This window comes from Centruroides vittatus, unplaced genomic scaffold (genome assembly GCF_030686945.1).
Source record: "Centruroides vittatus isolate TY-2023 unplaced genomic scaffold, ASM3068694v2 contig_1154, whole genome shotgun sequence".
Taxonomy (NCBI): Eukaryota; Metazoa; Arthropoda; class Arachnida; order Scorpiones; family Buthidae; genus Centruroides; species Centruroides vittatus.
The window spans coordinates 166,719-188,472 of NW_027120741.1; the positions used below are offsets into that span (position 1 = coordinate 166,719).

A 21,754-nucleotide genomic window follows, 5' to 3' on the forward strand; every position below is an offset into this window, starting at 1 on the left:
AAATATTATCACAATCATAATATCAATTTGATTACTATCACACTGATAAAATATATGCTAAGCAACATTTTTAAATGATGAAAAAATTATAATGGCTAAACATAATATTAGTTATTGTAAATAAAAAGACTATCAGAAGAAACAGCAATGAAATAAATTTATGACTTTGTACTTGCATATTCCAGCTTAAGATATTTTTAAAAGTAGGCTATAGAAGTTATATATGCATGTTTAATTGCAAATGTTTTTTGCATACATGATGCCATTCTCAAGCCAACCTATATTAAAAAATGAAATACAACAAAGAAAATTTTGATTCTTTTTCACTCTGTTCTATTTAATCTGTAATGTATGTTGGTTTGAGAATAGCATTTTTTATGCAAAATATATTTGCAATTAAATACATATGTAACTTAACTTCTACTTATACAGTAGAATTATAGGCTTTAAAATATACTTAAGTTTGAAGAAACCGCAATGATGATCATATATTATTTTATCATTAAAATTTGATAAATATAAATTTATTAATGAGTATTTAATATGTTATACTTATTAATGACATCAAAGTAATTAATATCTACCCTTTTACCCTGAGGTCCAGATACACCAGGCAAACCTCTTGGTCCAGGTGATCCAATTTCTCCTTTTCTTCCTGCTTCTCCTCTTGTACCAGGTTCACCCGGAATTCCCTAAAAAAGATTATCTTTAAGTCATACTATAAATTTATAAAATTTATTTCATTCAGTACAAAAATAAAATTGAAACACACATACACACATATAAATATATATATATATTATATATGTGGTGCCCATCCCCCATGCTGATATGATTTGGTCCAGTCCAATGTCGTGCACAGGCAGGAAAAAAGACGGACTGTTAGAAAAAAGAAAAAAAAAAGCAACAACATAGCACGAATGACGTGTCCGCTTCAAGACGATTAATATCCATTTAATAATTAGTATCAAGATGATTTGTTCAGTGTTCTTTGTTTTGTGATGTTTTCTGCATATGCTTCTTAACACCCAGCCCAGCCATCTATAGACCCCACATATATATATATATGAAAATAAAAAAGAAAATTTAAGAGAAACATTTAACTATATTAATAATAAATAAATGAATTCTTATTTACATGCACTACAAGCTACACCTCTGACAACCTTTACTGGCCCAACCCAAGAAAACTAAAACACTTCTGTCAAGTCCAATTGCCAGGAACAGGCTTCCTTTACAGAGACGACTTTTTATTAGACACTACACCTATATTTTTCTTTCATATATTTTTAATGTGTGAAATACTAAATACTGTCAGCCATTAAAATTGATTGATTTCATGTCAATAATTGAGTGAGTGAGCAAGCAAAGTTAATAAGCAATATTGTATTACATACAGTATATATATATAAAACATTGTTGTGTTATGTAAAAAAAGATTTTAATGTAGAAAATATACTATATGAAAAAAATTTTTTAATATAGTAATTTAAAGATAATAGTAAAAATTCTACTTAAATGAACTAGCAAATCACATTATCAAAGTAGCAATCAAATTATATTTATATGATATTAAATACAGAGTTATTTTTCTAATTGTTTACTATAGAGTTTATTTCATTTTAAAATAATTTTAACAACAACTTCAAAAAGTATTCATCAAACTTTTTCATTTTATTACAAATAGATTTCATCTAATCTGAGATTATATCCAATACTGTTTAACTGTTAGTGTGGATATGTGAAATGCATCTATGATAATTCATTCATAAATCCTGATTTGTTAAAAGTGATTACAAATACAATTTTTCAGGAATTGTTCATATTACAACACTTCTCCTATTTGTACTATTTTTAATTTCTTCATTTAAATACAGCATTAATAATCTAAAGCCAAACTTCAATGAATTATAACCATAATCTACATGACTACTTAAGTAACTTTATGTATGCACAGATTTCAACAAATCAAAAATTGAATGTCCTAATATTTTTATCATGTTAGGTAATGATATAGTAATTATGGATAACAGTTTTGCAACAATCACTTAAAAAAACTGTGAACAAAATTTTTGCAAAATGTTTGATCTCATGTTAGCAAAGGTGGAATGACTAGGTTTTGCTTTTTCAATAAAGTAATATTATATAATCTTAATTTTATATTGAAAATTCATAACATATTCTAAACAACGCATCTACTGCAAAGTTAAAATCATAAAATATCAAACAGAACAAAATAAAATACTTACAGGAACACCTTTTGGACCTGGAAGTCCAGCATTTCCTTGCAAACCCTGAAGACCTCGTGCTCCTGGAAATCCTGGAGGACCTGATAGACCACGATCACCCTACAAAAGATTTTAAATTAAATAATTTGATATTAGCTAATTCAAAAATTATACTTATGTAAAACATTTTAAACAAAATATATACTGTATATATAATCATTAAAAAGATTTCAAGTGCAGATAATTGATTTATGATTTTCGATGGCAAGATTTATAAGCAAAAGAAAGGTGTGCCCATGGGCAGCCCAATGTCTGGGCTACTTTGTGAATTGGTGATACGTAAGTTGGAGCAAACAACTATTAGAACATTTAAAGATGATATCGTTTTATACAAACGATACGTCGACGACATACTAATTGTATGGAAGAAAGATGAAAAGATACAACATTTTTTGAATGCGATGAATTCGAATAACCATGGCCTGATGCTAAAACTGGAACAGCTCAGCACAACAGAGGTACATTTTTTGGATATCAGTGTTACATTTAAAGAAGGTTCCTTATCTACGAAAGTATATATCAAACCCACGCATGACCCACTATACATTCCCTCCACATCAAACGATCCGCCCACTTACAAACTATCGGCGTTTAGGGCCATTATTAGAAGAGCATTTGCCTATTGCTCCAACGTGTATGACAGAATACAAGAGTTGAATAGAATTAGAACCATTGCAACAACCCTAGGATTTAAAAAGTCAATAGTCGAAAACCTAATAAAATCTTACATAACACCTAATAAAAAGAAACCGAAAGGAAATTCAAATGGGGAAATAACTAAATTCACGTACAGAGAAGGATTGTCCACGATAATGAAGGAAATAGCCAAATGTAAGAATGCAAAGCTGATTTATAAGCACGCACCCACCATCTACAGTGCCCTCAGGAACGACAAAGATAGCACAAAAGCGGATGAATGCTCTGGGGTCTATAAAATACCATACGAAAATGATCAATTGGACCTGAATAAAGAGTACATAGGAGTCACTAACAGAAGCTTAAACAAAAGACTAAAAGAACATATGTATGACATCAGTAAAGGACACTGCACTACCACCTTATCAAAAATGGCACAAACGGAGGGATCAGTAATTAATTGGAATGAAGCCAAAGTTATCCAACAAGTACGCTCACCATCGTTAGCATTAACCATGGAAAAATTTGAAATATACAAATCAGGGACAACAGGTAGATGTTTGAACTATAAAGACGCAACAAATTTGCCAACTGCATGGAAATTCATGATTGACAAACATCCCGTTTAATCAAGCATACAGCATATCCTCATCCCGTATAAAAATATAGATATATATTATGTTAGTTTACGTCCCTTAAATTATTATTTAGCGGATTAATGTTTATTTAATCAATTTTATTAATGTTTTTATTATTGTTTATATTTTATATTTTACATGGAATGTTCCAACGGTTTTTTTTAAATTTGAAATATCGTGTGCATATATATTCGAACCTGCACGAGATAACATTCCAGAACTAAGAAATTGCTTGAACATGACCTGTGGAACAGGTGGAAAACATTTGCATAATTAAATTAATATAATTTCTCAGAGGTATAAGGTGTCTGAGTAGTAATGATTTATTTACTGTTGAGTTGAATAAACATTTCCTTCCTGTTCATCTTTAATCTGAATCTGTGTACTGAATAAACATTTCCTCCCTGTTCATCTTTAATCTGAATTTGTGACAATTTCATTATTATGATCACATTAACATTTTTATCAATTTAGGTATCCAATATGAGAAGACAAACAAAAGTTTATACTTTCCTATGGCAAGTCAAAAGGTTAGCATTTATTGTAAATTACTTAAATATTTGTAAAAGGAACTCCCTAATGGAACTAAGAAAATTTACTTTTCAAATATCTGTTTAAATATCTTTTTAAGTATAGTATTTGTTCAGATATTTTCTTATTGAAATTTCCTTTTTGTTAACTAAATATTCTACTCAGCTACTTAAACAATAAATCATCAAACACCTGTTGCTGAGAAAACGTTTATTAAAGAAACATTAGCGTTTTCAACCTACTACGATAGGCCATCTTCAGATATACAGTACCAGAAATTCGAACGCATTTAACATTTAAACAGCAGAACGTTTGAATGCTTTTTACATTTAAATTTAAACAAAATACTGGGTAAATTAACAAATAAATATTAAATACACTGAATTAACAAATATAAAAACGATATAAATAATGTAATAAAATAAAAATAACATATGTAAAATAAAAATAATAAAATAAATACACAAAAAATGCCACTAAGTGTAAGGGCAGGAGTGGATTAAGAATTTTTGTGTTTTAAGTAGAACTTCCATGCGAAAGCTAGTCCCATCTGCATCTCTAGCGTTAATACAACCATCTTTTAGTTTACTTTTATATATTTCAATTTTTTCTTCGTGCATTTCGAGTGATGGAGAACGCATAGTCCCGAGGATAGTCGCTTCATTCCACTTGACCACCGAGTTCTCTGCTTGTGCCATACAGGATAATACTGTGTTGCAGTGTCCCTTTGTTGATATTGCATTTGTTCTCCTTAAGTCTGGTAGCTAAATTACGTCTTGTGACCCCAATATAGTCCTTAATTCCTAATTCCTGATTCTCAAATGGAATTCTATATATGCTCGCTTTTTCTTCTTTTTTAATCATGTTTTTGTCATTTCTTAAAATACTGTATACATTAGGCGCTCTTTTGAAAACTATTTTTGAATGCTTTCTGTCCGACACTTGCCTCATGAATTTTGATGTTTGGATTATAGATGAACTTGGAGATTTTTTAAAAACGATTTGCTTGGGTTCTTATTACATTGCCTCCTTCATATCTTTTAATTAACCCTTCTATTGTACTCTTTTTATATCCCAAGTTTGAAGCTGTTTCTTTAATTCTATTAAGTTCTTTGATCCTGTCCAGCACATTAGAGCAATATGAATATGTTCTTCTGATGAGTGTTCGAAAGGCAGACAATTTGTATCTGTAGGGGTTGTTCGAGTTAGCTGGAATGTATAGTGGACTATGTGTTGGTTTTATGTAGATACCTGTCGTTGTATCATCTCCTTTCAATTGGATGTCTATATCCAGAAAATATATCCATTCATGACTTTTTTGCTCTAGTTTAAGTTTTAATCCATCGCTGTTGTTATTGTTGATTACATGTAGAAACTGTTGTATTCTCTTGTCGTTTTTCCAAATAATGCACACATCGTCCACATACCTTTTGTAAAATACAATTATCAATGGGTTCAACGCATGGATATTGCTATTTTACAAAAGGTATGTGACGATGTGTGCATTATTTGGAAAAACGACAAGAGAATACAACAGTTTCTACATGTAATCAACAATAACAACAGCGATGGATTAAAACTTAAACTAGAGCAAAAAAGTCATGAATGGATATATTTTCTGGATATAGACATCCAATTGAAAGGAGATGATACAACGACAGGTATCTACATAAAACCAACACATAGTCCACTATACATTCCAGCTAACTCGAACAACCCCTACAGATACAAATTGTCTGCCTTTCGAACACTCATCAGAAGAACATATTCATATTGCTCTAATGTGCTGGACAGGATCAAAGAACTTAATAGAATTAAAGAAACAGCTTCAAACTTGGGATATAAAAAGAGTACAATAGAAGGGTTAATTAAAAGATATGAAGGAGGCAATGTAATAAGAACCCAAGCAAATCGTTTTTAAAAAATCTCCAAGTTCACCTATAATCCAAACATCAAAATTCATGAGGCAAGTGTCGGACAGAAAGCATTCAAAAATAGTTTTCAAAAGAGCGCCTAATGTATACAGTATTTTAAGAAATGACAAAGACATGATTAAAAAAGAAGAAAAAGCGAGCATATATAGAATTCCATTTGAGAATCAGGAATTAGGAATTAAGGACTATATTGGGGTCACAAGACGTAATTTAGCTACCAGACTTAAGGAGAACAAATGCGATATCAACAAAGGGACACTGCAACACAGTATTATCCTGTATGGCACAAGCAGAGAACTTTGTGGTCAAGTGGAATGAAGCGACTATCCTCGGGACTATGCGTTCTCCATCACTCGAAATGCACGAAGAAAAAATCAAAATATATAAAAGTAAACTAAAAGATGGTTGTATTAACGCTAGAGATGCAGATGGGACTAGCTTTCGCATGGAAGTTCTACTTAAAACACAAAAATTCTTAATCCACTCCTGCCCTTACACTTAGTGGCATTTTTTGTGTATTTATTTTATTATTTTTATTTTACATATGTTATTTTTATTTTATTACATTATTTATATCGTTTTTATATTTGTTAATTCAGTGTATTTAATATTTATTTGTTAATTTACCCAGTATTTTGTTTAAATTTAAATGTAAAAAGCATTCAAACGTTCTGCTGTTTAAATGTTAAATGCGTTCGAATTTCTGGTACTGTATATCTGAAGATGGCCTATCGTAGTAGGTTGAAAACGTTAATGTTTCTTTAATAAACGTTTTCTCAGCAACAGGTGTTGGATGACTTTTTTTGTTTTTGTTATTTTTATTTCTTTAGCTGGCTGTTTCTGTTCATAATTCATCTCCTTTTATTACATATGCTTTTATTATATTCTTCTTTTTTCTTTTTCTCCTTCAGTATTATTAGTCTCACTTTTTGTTGAACACTGCTTTTTCCTGATTTAACTTTATTTTACAGATAGATGTCTTTCTTATCACTAAACTTCTCTTGTATAAATGAACTTACACATAATGGGTAAATATTAAATACTTAAAGGTTTAAAATTGAACAAAAAAGCATTTTGACATTAAAATAGTAACTTTTATGTACTGTATGGCTTTAAAAATTCTTTTCTTATGGTATTTACCTACCATATGTTCTCGTGTTGTTTCTCAGTACAATCTTATCATAATTTTCCTATTTCTTAGATACTGATTATTTAAAATTAAATTAAATTTAAAGATTTATTAAATTGGTAAATTGTTAAGCATGATTTAATATTAATTAAAACGATAACATCATTTTTATTTTTTATTATGAACAAAATAAATGAAAGATAATTTAATATAAATTTTTAAAAATTTTTATCAGAATGATAATTTTAATTATGTAAGAAAAAATTATATTAATGATAATTTTGAAATTTTGTTTTGCATAAAACTAATTTTATTAAAGTTTTTTTTGAAAAACAAACGATTTTATAGTTTTAGAATCTTAAATGTTCTCTATTTAAGTACTCTTTACAACAAAAACTATGAAATAACACTTCAGAATTATAAAGTAATTTAACCAAATTTGAAATATTAAATTTAGGAATATGTAAATGAATAAATTTCTCTCTATTGATTCCAAAATGAATTATATAATTTCATCTAGAATTATAATCATGCAAAGATACGAAAATGTAATTTTCTGAAATATTTGTAACTTAAATATATCATCTAGACCACCATAAACATTATTATTTAACATTATGCTATAAAAAGAAAAGAAATGATGCTATTTATCAAAAAAGTTATTCAACATATTATTAAAAAATCATCAAAACTATTATAATTGATTTAACTTACAGGTGAACCTTTTTCTCCTGGTATTCCATCTTTTCCTGGTGCACCCTTAAGTATAAAATTAAAAAGTAGTAAATGAATTGTTATACTGTGTCATAAATTTTTTAAATGAAATGAATAATTTTTTGCTTTTTAAATATGTTTTTGTTAATAATGATTATATCAATACAGAGTATAAAAATTAACATCATGACACAAATAAACTTAAATTTTATAACATTTTTATCAATATTCTGCTTGAATTTGTTCTATTTTTTGGTCTAGGTCTTCAAATTAAAAATTTACTTTTTCTAATTTCTTTAAATTTTTCTTCATAGAAATAAATTTTGTCAAAAAAAATGTTAATAAAAATCATAAGAATAATGTATTTTATCTTTCTCAAAATTCATCTACAATATCTACAAATACATCTTACTATAAAGTTGTATTTTTAGTTTAAATTAATAGACAGAATCTATGGAATTGCACATTTTAGCAAATTTTTTAATAATAAAATTTACAAAAGACATTGAAATCGTATATAGCTTTTCTTATTAGCATAAAAACCAAAAATAGAAGTAGATAACTATACATTGAAAATAGTAAAAAAGTTGAAAATATTTTGAAATATCAAAAGAGAAATTTCAAGGTGAATTCCAAACAGGAGAGAGAAGAGCTAGGATTATAATAATAACAATATTCTAATACTTAGAAAATCAAGTACTATTAATTTTTTCTAAAAGAAAGTAATAAGATTAAATTTTATTATGAAATGCTTAATTGGTTAGTTCATTTTGTTGACAATATATAAAAATACTAGCTAAGTATATTTTCAATAATGCTTTAGCAAGTCATTTTTTTATTAAATATTCATTTTAGAATTTTTTATGATTAACATTTAAGAAAAGTTTATCAATAAACTAATCATTGAAAGAATATAAATTATATATTAAAACATTATAAATGCACACATTATTTTTATAACAACATTTTCAAAACATAAATATGTACATTTAAAAATGAAACAATAATTTCTAATAAGTACAATGTTACTCACTACTAGACCTCTTTCTCCTGCTATACCTGCAGAACCTGGTTCACCTCTTGGTCCTCTAGGTCCTTGACTACCACGCGGACCAACACTTCCAAATTCACCCTAAAATATCAAATATAACAAAATAATTTTTAAAAAGTGAGATTTAATTAATAAAATGGAAATATAAAAATTCAAAAATAGTTATATACTAAAATTCATTAAAAAAACTGAAAAAGTTTTTCAGTATTTTATAAATTTCTTATTCTTATTTAGTACAGTAGAGCATCGATTATCCGACCCCCGATTAACCGACTTATCGGTTAACCGACCGCGTTCTAGTCGGCAAATTCAAATGTCTGCTAGTGATGTGGCGCTACAATATTTGGTTGTCTTGGCTACTTTAATATTACTTTTGTTAAATTTTTGCATGTTTTAGCTAGCACCACTAGCTCGACCATGAAAGGGAGGCTAGTATTTAAACCAGGCCTAATACACTATACTAATAATGTATTTTTTCATACTTTTCGGTTATCCGACTTTTCAGTTATCCGACCAACCCCAGTCCCCAATTGAGTCGGATAATCGATGCTCTACTGTATTAAAAATGACATATTCAACAAAAGTTTCAAAAATATTATACAACATTTATAATTATAATTATTTAATTATATAAAATTTTACATTAAATAAAACATTAAGTTGCTTAAAATACCTTTGATCCAGATGCACCTGGAAATCCAGGAGGTCCAGGTCGCCCAATTGGTCCCTGTAAAATTTAAAATATATTTTAATTTATTTACTTAATTATTTAAAAACATTTCCTAATTATTTAATTTAATAACAGCAATTAAAAATAATAACTCAAATATTAAATCTGAGTTTTGTTAAGGAAATTTAAATATACTATGTAAATATTGATAGTAGTTTTTTATAAATATATTTAATTTTTTATATGCATATATAAAATAAAGGGAAAAACCCTTATTTAATATGCCTTATAAAAGAAAAACCCTTTATATGATGATAAAGAATTACTAGATGAATTCAGAACATTAAAGTCTGAGCTTTATTTTTAAAAAATAGAAAATTAATTTAATTAATTAAAAATCATTGAAGAAACAAATTCAAAACTACAATTCATTCAAGAAAGATTCTCTCTCAACAATTTGTTTCATCTTTGCTATATTGTTTATTTTTGATATGCTAAATCAGTGTTTTTCAACCTTTTTATCTCATGGCACACTTGAACCTACAATTAAATTTCTGTGGAAAAAATCATGAGATTTAAAGTTATGTTTGTAAACATTCTATTGCCATATTACTTGCCACTTAACCTAATTCTTTTTGTCTATATTTTTTGTGGATTAAACAAAACAGTACTGTTGTTCCTTAAAGAAGCAGCAAGTCACAACAAGAATTATTTAAATTAATCATTTTCATTTACATAAGAAAAGCAATTAACATTAAGTCTTAATTTGAATTTAAAAGTGTCATGATAATTGCCTTTAGAAACCTGCTCAATATTTGCTATTTCTAAGTTAAAATAATTTGAAATAAATATGGACATTTATAGATACATTTTTGATTTAAAGAAAATTTCGATTTTAAATGAAATAACCTAGTGTTATGCATGTATAATTTTGCTTATGAATATATTATATATATATATATTTTTTTATTACATTATGTATACGTTTATTTATTATAACAATGAAAAACTCGTATAATCAATTTAAAGAGGTTTTAATTTTGACATTTACACTTGTTCATTGGGTTTCTTTTGAAAATAATTTATTTAATAACCTTCAAAAATTTGCATGGCACACCAGTTGAAAATCACTGTGTTAAAGGATGAAATCAACTATTAAATCATTGATTTCTTCACTCTTCTAAGAGTAATATGAGTCCTGTGACTGTTTTCTTTGACTTTATGTTGACAACAATTTTATTTAAAGTTAATCCAAAATTTGTGGATCGTAAAAGCATAAGCAATTGATAACAGGAATGAATAACAACAGTGTAGAGGAAAGGAAAATTGTATTTACACTTCCGCATATCTTTGTGTACAAGTTGTTTATTTAAAATGCATGAGTACCTATACATATAACACAACACTGTGTCACCATCTACTGGTGTAAATGTAAATTTTAGTAAATATTTAGTGTTTATTTGCAATAATTATGTAAATGTTTAATGGATTTTCCTCAAAATTTAATCATTGATTTCTATTATTTTATTGTACTAATATGCCAATTTTGGTAAAAATCAGGTGAGATTCATTATTTCATCAGGGGATTGATTATTTTGAAATTATAAGTCTTCTCTTAAAGCTCAAGAAAATTAAATATAATAATAATTAATCTATGTTTTTAATTTTAATAAAATATGTCTCTTGATACGTCTTTAAAAATGTTACTAGGCAAAAAATCGTTATTATTCAATTTGTTTGTATTGCTTCCATTTTCAAAAAATTTGTCTTATTATATTTTGGATAGCTTTATGTGTGTATGAGATAATACATAAAGCTATCCAGATATCTCTAATTTTTTAATGTAAAAGAATTAAATGTCTAAAATATAATTTCAAATACAAATATCTATATCTTACAGGCATTGTGATTCTGTCTTCTTTTGAGAAATGTTAAATTACATTGTAAAAAGTTTTAAATTGTTTTTTGACTATATTATATCAAAATAAATGATAAATCGTGAAATTTTATTAAATTATAAAATACATAACAAATCTTCAACATATTAAATAAATATCGATATATACTCACATATCTTATGATTAAAAGAGTAAATAAAATAATTTATTTCCTTTAAATTCTTTTTTTTTTTTGGCAATATAAGCTTAATAAATATAAACTAAATTTTTGTTTGAAAGTATTTGCTATATGTTTGTAATATGTATTTTTATAATGATGAGAACTTGACAAGTATGTGACAAACAGATATATTGTATACATACATATTATAGATGTATGTATCTGTTACATAAATTTTTTATACTAAGAGGTTTTTATCCACTTCAATAATTTTTTATTTCTACTGCTAAGAGTTATTCTGTTAAAATATCTAAATTATGTATAATCTTTTTTGATATATTTTTAAACATAATGTTCCAATATTGGTTTCAATGTTTCTATAAATTGTTGTAATATTAGAACCTTTTCATCTTTTTGTTGTTTAATAGTAAATTGCAGTTTGTTCAATTGATTTGGTTTGAATAAGAATTAGAGTAATTTCAGCTAATTCCTCAATATTGTATGTTGTTCATATGTTATCTGATATTTATTACAGATAAATCAATTACCTTCCACTCAGTTTTAAACTAAATGGAATATTAAAGTTTGAGTGACTATTATGAATATGCAATTTTTCACTGTTCTATAATATTTAAATAGTATAATACAGGGTTGGGCAAGCAAGAGTTCAGTGGGAGCCAAAATGTAGGTTTTGCAAAATGCATGGGAGCTGCAGTTCTGTACTGTCATGGCAGATAGTATGGTAAGGCGTGCAATTTTATTATATAATATAAATATAATATAAAACAAATATTGACTTTTTTTAATAAACATATTTTCACAAAATTATAAAAATAAATTTGTAAAAATAATAATAAAAAAACAGAAATTAACACTTTCAGCAAGAGCCGCATTTGCCCATGCCTGGTATAATATATTTGAATTGTATTTTTAGCTTTTGAATAAAATATGGAATTTCTGTTTTAAAACTGTCTTGCCTGCCATCAAGGCTGCATTAATGTATAGGCATACTTGGCCATGATCAAGGATCTCATCTCATTGCTCATTATTAATATTTCTATTCTTTATCAGTAACTGTATAATGCCTCTAAATAAATTTGACTAGAGGCCATGAAAGTGCTTAAAACGACCCTATCTGCCATAATTAAATTACCTTACTGTATGAGTACAATTACTGAAAAATAAGTTCCATAGTAACAAGAAAATCTGAAACTTTAATTTATTGTTTACTTACAGGTGGTCCAGGCTGTCCAGGCAGTCCATCTACTCCTCTTAATCCCTATTAAATACAAACGTCTTAATAAATATTAAATGAAAAATAAATAAGTTTTTAATTATAATATACAGTTACAATATCCAAAAGTATTAATTATTTCAACTTAATGTTTTATATTTTAATGATTTATGTGTGGGGAGATCAATAAATAAGTTTCAGTGATCTGGTAGGATAACAAGAATTTATTTACAAGAATGTGAGATACACAGAATGATAGCCATCTATCCACTGCTTTTCAACATAACCACCATTTGTATCCAAACATTTGTTCCACTGGTGTATCTGCCCCCCAAATTCCCTTGCAAAGAAGATCATGTCCAGAGCATACAAAATGCACTGCATCTTGCTCTCAACATCACTGTTGTTCTGAAAGTACTTCCCTTGCAGTTTCTTCTTCAGTGTAGGGATAAGTGAAAATCACTTGGCACCAAGTTGGAGCTATAAAGCAGATATCGCAATCACTCCTAACCCAATTGCTGAAGACATTCTTTTGTGCTGTGGCAGTGTGTGGGGAGTTCATTATCCTCCAACAAAATGACACCTTCACTCAAGAGACCTTAATGCTTTTGTTTGATGGCTGATTTCAGCTTACAGAGGATTGCACAGTAATGAGCACAATTGACAGTTGATCCATGTTCAAGAAATTCGTCAAAACTCCACAGAAGCTGGAACAGTAAATTAGTACAGTAAAATAATTATCAAGAAATTCCACAGGAACTCCTTTGACATCCCAGATAACAGTCAAGACTTTACTGAGGAATTTGTCAATTTGAACTTTTTTGGTGAAGAGCTTGTGTGCCTCCACTCCATAGATGGAACTTTCAATTCAGAGGATGAAAGGATGAGCAGTCTCATCTCCTGTCACTATTCAGTCCAAAAAGGCATTTCCATTAATCTGATAACAAATGAAGTGTTCCAAACATAACACTTCAAAGCTGTGAACTGGCAAGGCATTCATCTTGCAGCCATTTTCTGTACCCTAGTGTTTCCCAAATAATGAGAGCTATGCCAAAGAAGATTCCCAACCATTTAGCCATCTCACCCACTTTGGTCCTTTTTTTTCTTGAATCAAAAAATTCATACATTTAGCATTTTCTTTCTCAGAGGATAGACAGCCAGTTTGCTGTTCATCACACAAACTCATATGTCCTTTGAAGAACTCTTGATACCATTTCCACATGGCTCTTGATACCATTTCCACATTTCCACTTGTTCAGATATTACAGCTTCTCCATAAACCTCAAGCAACTTTCTATGAATTTTACTACTGATTGACCTCTAGCCCATTCATACTGAATTACAGCTTGCATCTCGTTGCTAATCCAGCTCTCTAGTATTGAATTTCTGCCATCTCTTCCTGCCAACAATACAACAGAGACACTCTGAATTGCAAACACTTCCAAAAGACATCTGCTGTACATGGCTGGAATATACCAGTGCCACCAAGAGAAATGACCCATACAGACGATAGATGTCAATACCTGGGAATATAATCTGCATTCTTACAAATCATTTAATGTAGATATGTGAGATCATCAAAACTTATTTATTGATCTCTCCTTGTATACATATTATAGTTATTTACTAAAATAAATAATACTTTTGTTGTTTATTATCTAATTTAACAATAATCATTTGAAGTGTTTTAAATTATTTTAGAGTATCTTTCTTCTTTACATTTGTCAATAATTTATATATTTATTGACATAAAATATAAACTAATGACAGAGATTTTAACATGAATAAAACTACTTTAATAATAAATCATTTAACTTGTTATGCACAACTTTACCTATAAGGCAACAAATTCTAAATGTGGTATCACAACATCTATACAGAATGCAGCATTGTTCACTTGTATATATTTTTAATGTTTATTTTATCATTCTATATTTACATAGTACCATACTATATAGCTCATATAATCATTTATATCCTTACATTTATCACTATGTATCATACAATCATATTATCAATGCATTAATACATGACTGCTAGCAAATAAATACCAAATATAGTATCATGAACTGAAGATAAATTCCATTTATATGAATTAATTCAAATAGATTTTAATGAATGTAATGAATGTAATATCATTATTATTTTTCATATTTGAATTTTTTTTTAAATTAACATTTGTATATAACATTTTTGAATTTTTTATAGTTTTTAAATATTACATTTTTTGCAATATTTAAAAAACCATAAAAATTCATAATAAAATATGCATTTTTTATATGATTTTATCTAAATCATAATATTAGATAAAAATTATAAACAATGATTTAGGATGTTTCAAAACATAGAAAATTAAAATAAATTTATATAAACATTTTGAAATTCTTTATTTCAAGCCATAATTAAAATAATAGTCTAGAAGAGTAATGTTATTAACACTCAGCAAAAAACTATTAGAAAGTTTTTTAAACTTCTTAAACAAAGAAAAATATGTTTACTAGATATTCTTGTTTATTGATTTTTACTTAAAACATTATATATTTTAAATACATTATTCATAAAAATTACACTTTATGAATAATGTATTTGAACTTTAATTAAAAATTAAACTTTATATTCAATAATTTCTATCTGATAGATAGAAATTATTGAATATAAAGTATAATTTTGTAATAAAGATACAGTATTCATGTTTTATACCAGATAAAAGTTATGTTCAAGCAAAGTTTTCTAACAGTTTTATCCAAATTTACTTTTTAAACATGTATTATTTATTAAAATTGTATGTATACTTACAAAAACATATATAATTACATATAGTATGAGATTTCCAAATTTTTTATTAATTTATGAAACATTTATTTTCTAATTTTTTTATTCATTTTTTAAAATTTATTTCATGTATTTTTAATTTTTAATTTCATTTTACAAATTATATGTATTTACAAATTTAAATTTTTCTTAATTTTAAATTCTCAATATTATAAGAAAAGTACTGTTATGATCACATTCATTACGAAAAGATAATCAGTTAAATCATAACTTCAATAGGTTAATCTATGTCATTAAAACTTTGATAAGTAAACTGAAAATACAATATGTTTAATCAATAAACTTAATCTTACAAAAAGACTTCATGATAATTTTTTCATCTGGTGTTTTTTTTTACAAGTTATTTTAATCTAATTTAATTCCATTAAAATGCTTTTGATAATAAGAGCTTAATTTGAAATAATGAAGAAAAATACCATCTATCAGAAATAAATAAACATATTCTTGAAGGCTTATAATTTTCTTAAAAGTTTCAAGTTTTTTGATTTATATTCCATTTTACTAAAAACATATAAAGTATATTCTAAACTTGTATCAAATATTTAACTATAAAAACACCAACAAATAATTCTATTTTAACTCATTAAAAATTAGAAAACAAATACTAGTTAACAAATCTTTGTTTACCACTTACAGGAGGACCTGGGGCACCTTCTCTTCCTCTTTCACCTCGACCACCAGGTGGACCCTAATTAATATATTTAAAATTTTTTAAATTATTATTTTTTCATACTTTTATTAACCCTTGTATGATTTACAATATAACTAATCCAGTATAATTAAACAACTGATGAATTTATTAAACAATATTTTGTAACATTAAATTCAACTAATATTTATATAACTAAACACACAAAACAACTCCAATATTAACTTCATTCATTCATGTATTCATTAAACTGCTTTATGAAGTTTATTTTTCACATTACTCCTCTAGCTTTTGGGTACTTATAACCCATCATCAGGGACATTATTCTAACAGTAAATATCGAAAAAACTATACAGTCATCAAACATCATATTCTCAAAAAGTATCAGTTTACATTAGAAAACACTCAAAAAATAGCATGTCTGTTATACACAAAGTTTAAATACATCATTTTTGAACAATTTGTATTAGGTGGATGTGTTTAAACAACTTTGTGTTTAACAGACATGTTTTTTTTGAATGTTTTCTAATGTAAACTGATACATTTTTAAAATATGATGTTTGATGATTGTATAATTTTTTCATATTTACTGTTAGTGTCTCTGAGGATAAATCCAAAAGCTAGAGGATTAATGAGAAATGTAAACTTTGAAAAAGCAGTTTAATGAACATATTTATATTAACAATAATTTATTTATTTTTTTACAGTTTTTAATTTTTACTTTACATTTTAATTTCTCATACTTGTTATCTTATATAATAGTAGAGAATAATGTCTATACATTGTTATAAATTTATTTAAATATTAGAATATCAGAATATATTATTAAAGATGCTATCGTTAAAGATTATACAGTATAAGTTGTCAAAATCAAAAACTATGATAAAATGTAACTCTGATAAAATGTAATTCAGATAGATATTCAAAATTAAAAATTTTTATTTTAGTTTAAAAATTATAAATTTCAAAAAACTTTGAAATTATTAAACAAATTACCTTTTTCAAACAAAAAATTAATTTGTTTTAATTTAAATTATTATTTTTATTATTTAAATTTAGTATTAATTATTATTTAATTTATTAAATGTAAATTTCAATTTAAAACTAAGCTAAAATCTGTTTAACAGATTCATGTTGACAGCTTTAAATAAAAGTTTAAGGTTTCAAAATATTTTTTAACAATTATATTTAATAAAAAATATTATCTCAAAATAATTATAATTATGAATCATACCATTGGACCAGGAATTCCCATTTTGCCAACTGCTCCAGTAATACCCTATGAAATATCAATATTCATGTATTAGAAAATAATACTGATTTAAATGTATTTGAACAGTCTTGACTTATATATAAATATATCTTTTATTTTTATTATATAAGATTAACAAAAATATTATATATATATAAAAGAGACAGATTAAAAAAGAAATGAAATGAAAATTATTTATTAATAACTTCTGGTATAAAAACTGAGATGCAAATAAAAATTCATATTAATTTTTTGATAATTATTAGTAAATTTATTCTATATTATCAAAATTTAAATAGTATCTCTACATTTCTCTTATATAAATATATATATAAAGAAAATAGTAATGGTAAACTACATGATAAACAAGATTTCATTTGTATTAACAAGCTAATTTTATACCTTTTCACCCGCAACTCCTTGTTCACCTTTGGCTCCATCAACTCCAGGAAAACCCTACAAATTAAATAATCAATGGTAATTAAAGCTTTTTATTTTTTAATTATTTTATGATTTTAATAATAAATAACTTACTCGATGTCCCTTTGCTCCTGGAAGACCTGGAATTCCTGGTGTTCCTCTAGCACCCTAAATAAAGTAAAACAAAACTCTTGTTTTAATATATTTTATATATTTTTTAAAACAAATAATTGATTCAAAATTATCCTATTTCGATTTAGAATTTACTATTTCCAATATGACCAACTTAATTATATAGATTGTCAGTACACTTTCTGAATTTTAATATTTTATATTTTCTTTCAATGAAAGAGATTTTAAATACATTCAAAATGTCAATAATTTGGTAATCAGTTTCTTAAACCATCTATTAATCACTTCAAAGAGTCTAGAAAATACACTGTTATTTTGATGCTTATCATGTTCTATGAGTAAAACTTTCTTCTTTATAGTGAGACTAGTGATCTTTATTAAGTCTTTCTTAATTATCTACAATAAACAGAGACCGAGATTAAAACAATTTGTTGTAATCTTGGAGCTGTATTCTGGTCACCGTCTCTGGTCTCTCATCTCTCACAAGCTGGTCACTGATTGGCTAATCATTTGGATTAGCCAATCAGCGACTGGCTTGTGTGAGACAAGAGACCAGAGACAGAGACCAGAATATGGCCCTTGGTCTCACTGTTGGAAGAAGAAACTTTTACTCACTGTTATATCCGTTCCATTTTAATAATTTTATTAAACAGTTTACGAATTAAGTCCACATTTCTAGTTGCAAGTTTTTCTGTCACTTATATTTAAAAATTGTCTTTCTATTTACCAACAGTGTTTTGGCTTCCTTCTAATTCATATAAATTTTATTTACTTGAATTCAAATATATATGCTTCATTTTGGCTTCTTGTAAAATCCATTTATGTAAATTCAAATACTGCATATATGATACATTTTTGAAATTTTTTTGTACTTTATTAAAATTCAAGTAGACATGAAAAAATCTTGCAAGATTCTGGCTCATAGTGAAAGCAGAAAATAAATGTGTATTATGATTCACTCACTTATTAAGCCACAGCAAAAAATGCACATGCAAATACACTAGTTCTAGTTGCTTATTATGTAATTTTCTCATTTGCAGTCTAGTCTCCAAGTTTTTTATGTAATTTAAGTTCTTTATTTATACGTAATGCATTTAAGCTCTGTATTTATAGTAATAATTACTTCCTTTAAAAATAATTGGCATTAATTTAACTTCATTATATTAATTCAAACTTACTGCAGGTCCAGGTGGGCCAGGAGGGCCTGGTCGACCATCATCTCCTGGTTCTCCCTTTAAAATAAATGTAATTTAAATTTTTAGATAATTTCCTTTTATCACAGTAAAACTGATTTAATAAAATTACTCACATCTTTTCCCGGTAAACCAGGTGGTCCTCTTTCTCCAGGCATGCCTGGTTTTCCCTAAAAGATTTTATTAATATAGAAACTATTATAGATAATAGATTAATACAGATATTTTTATAGAATTTATACAAATTTTAATATGGTTTAAAATTTTTGAAATAAATTTGTTATAACAGCAGCAAGGGTTTTTACTTCGAATAAGTGCTTATATTAAATATCCTCAATAAAATATTCTTTTTTTTTATTATCTATATATATAAAAACGAATGTATGTCTGTCTGTCTGTGTGTGTGTGTGTTTGTCCTTCATGCATTACCACACCATTTATCCGATTGCCATGAAACTTTGGGAAGTTGTTTAATACATTCCCGCGAAGGTTTGTGGCATATGTGAAGACCACCATTTCCCCCCTTTTAAAAATACATTTATATATGGATTAAGGCTTTTATGTCCAACAGATGGCGCTAACTTCTGACGACCTAAGTTTGCTTTTCTGGGAGGCATTATGTTTTGCTGTGAGAATGGACTAAAGCAGATCATTTTCTATCTATCTATATAAATAAAATATAACGTTCGTTTGTTCCTACCGATTCCTTTGAAATTTTGACACCACGTTGCATTCAAATACGCACGTGTTTTTATATAATATACATGTCGAAATTCCCCCCACTGGGGAGAGAGGGACAGGATTAAGGCTTACTGTGAAGAACTCGGCTTCTATTTATACTATTTTGCATGCGGTTTTTTGCGTTTTTAATTGCGTTTTAATAGGCTACGTCAACAGAATATACACTAAAAAGGGATTTTTCGATATTCCCCAGCGGGGAAAGGGAAGGATTAAGGCTTACCGTGAAGAACTCGGCTTCTATTTATACTATTTTGCATGCGGTGTTTTGCGTTTTTAATTGCGTTTTAATAGGTGACGTCAACAGAATATACACTAAAAAAAGATTTTTTGAAATTCCCCCCACGGGGGAAGTGTTACACATTTATAATAAATACATTTTGAGCCACAACAACGCGTGGTCAGGTCAGCTAGTATTCAATAAAAAGCTAATCATTTTAGTAAATTTATGTTATAAGTGAACAAATGAACGTCTATATACAAGATATTGTATATAGACGTTCTAAATAAATATTTTTAAAAAGCAATTAAAAAATAATTTTAATAAACTAACCATAAATAGATTTAAACTGATTTTATTTAATCAATTGTTGTTTCTAATACAATTTGTATTCAAATTCAATAGATAAATATCTTACTATATTATAATTATTTTTTAAAACATTTTATACTTATTTTTTTTATAACAATTAAGTACAAAAAAATCAATTATAGAGAATATCTAATAATTATAGAAAATTTTTTCTTGAATATAACACTTAAACACACATAAATATTTTATACAAATGATACTTAATTAGATTAAAAGATGTAATTTAGTTAAAATTTATTCTTACTGGTGGTCCAGATTCTCCACTATCTCCTCTAATTCCTTGAAAACCTTGTGGTCCCTAAAAATATTAACAATATTTGTTAGTTGTGACATTTTAACATGTTCAAATGAATAGGTTCTGATTATATATTATTATGTTAAAATTTTATTTTATTTTTGAAATGCAAAAAAAAAATATTTCAAGCTTCTATTACTTTACTTCTTTCATTTATTGCCAGATCACTAAGTAAAATAAAATAAATTATATAAATTCCAGTACCATATGATACAGAATTTGCCTGTATAGCTTCTGTTATAAATGATTCTGTATTATATGCCATATTAACTTGAATATATGATGCACTTTTTTCAGGTTTCAATATCTCTGAAAATAAGGTGAATCTTAAATTCAATGTAACACATCATGATCAGTAACCCCTAATGCCATGTATCTTATTTCTCTGTCATTAATTCCATTGTGTCATTTTCATGATTTTAGTAGTAACAGAAAATATTTAAAGGATAAACTTAGCTCAATCTTGTTAGTCTATTATATCATAAACATTTAAATGAAAATCCCAGGAAAAGGGATTCACCAGTTGCTCTTATGCACACGTTGCAGACAAGTTTCATCTGAAATATCCAGATTTTGCACTCCCTAATAATTCAACGATAACCAGATTAATCAACAGTTTTTGGGAATTTGGATCAGTTGCAGTCATGAAGAGGTCCAGTAGACTGTCTGTTTTGACAGATGCTAAACTGGCTAAATTTGTCCAGCATACTGTTAAAATTGTCATAAAAACGTTTTCAATCACTTTTAGCGATCTTCATCAGTTACCGA

The 21,754-nt window shown here is 26.9% G+C and overlaps 1 protein-coding gene across 2 annotated transcripts in view; it reads right to left on the reverse strand.

Moving 5' to 3' along the window:
- Window positions 1-21,754, reverse strand: part of LOC136978735 (collagen alpha-1(II) chain-like) — a 107,408-nt gene that overhangs the window by 38,349 nt on the left and 47,305 nt on the right. For both annotated transcript variants that reach the window (XM_067274542.1, XM_067274534.1), the window contains exons 9-21: window positions 20,936-20,989; window positions 19,478-19,531; window positions 19,347-19,400; window positions 18,151-18,204; window positions 18,019-18,072; window positions 17,599-17,643; window positions 16,350-16,403; window positions 12,884-12,928; window positions 9,595-9,648; window positions 8,904-9,002; window positions 7,871-7,915; window positions 2,250-2,348; window positions 585-692 (exon numbers count right to left, since the gene is read on the reverse strand). In XM_067274542.1, the coding sequence (XP_067130643.1) occupies window positions 585-692; window positions 2,250-2,348; window positions 7,871-7,915; window positions 8,904-9,002; window positions 9,595-9,648; window positions 12,884-12,928; window positions 16,350-16,403; window positions 17,599-17,643; window positions 18,019-18,072; window positions 18,151-18,204; window positions 19,347-19,400; window positions 19,478-19,531; window positions 20,936-20,989 (819 nt within the window). The remainder of the gene's footprint in view (window positions 1-584; window positions 693-2,249; window positions 2,349-7,870; window positions 7,916-8,903; window positions 9,003-9,594; window positions 9,649-12,883; window positions 12,929-16,349; window positions 16,404-17,598; window positions 17,644-18,018; window positions 18,073-18,150; window positions 18,205-19,346; window positions 19,401-19,477; window positions 19,532-20,935; window positions 20,990-21,754) is intronic.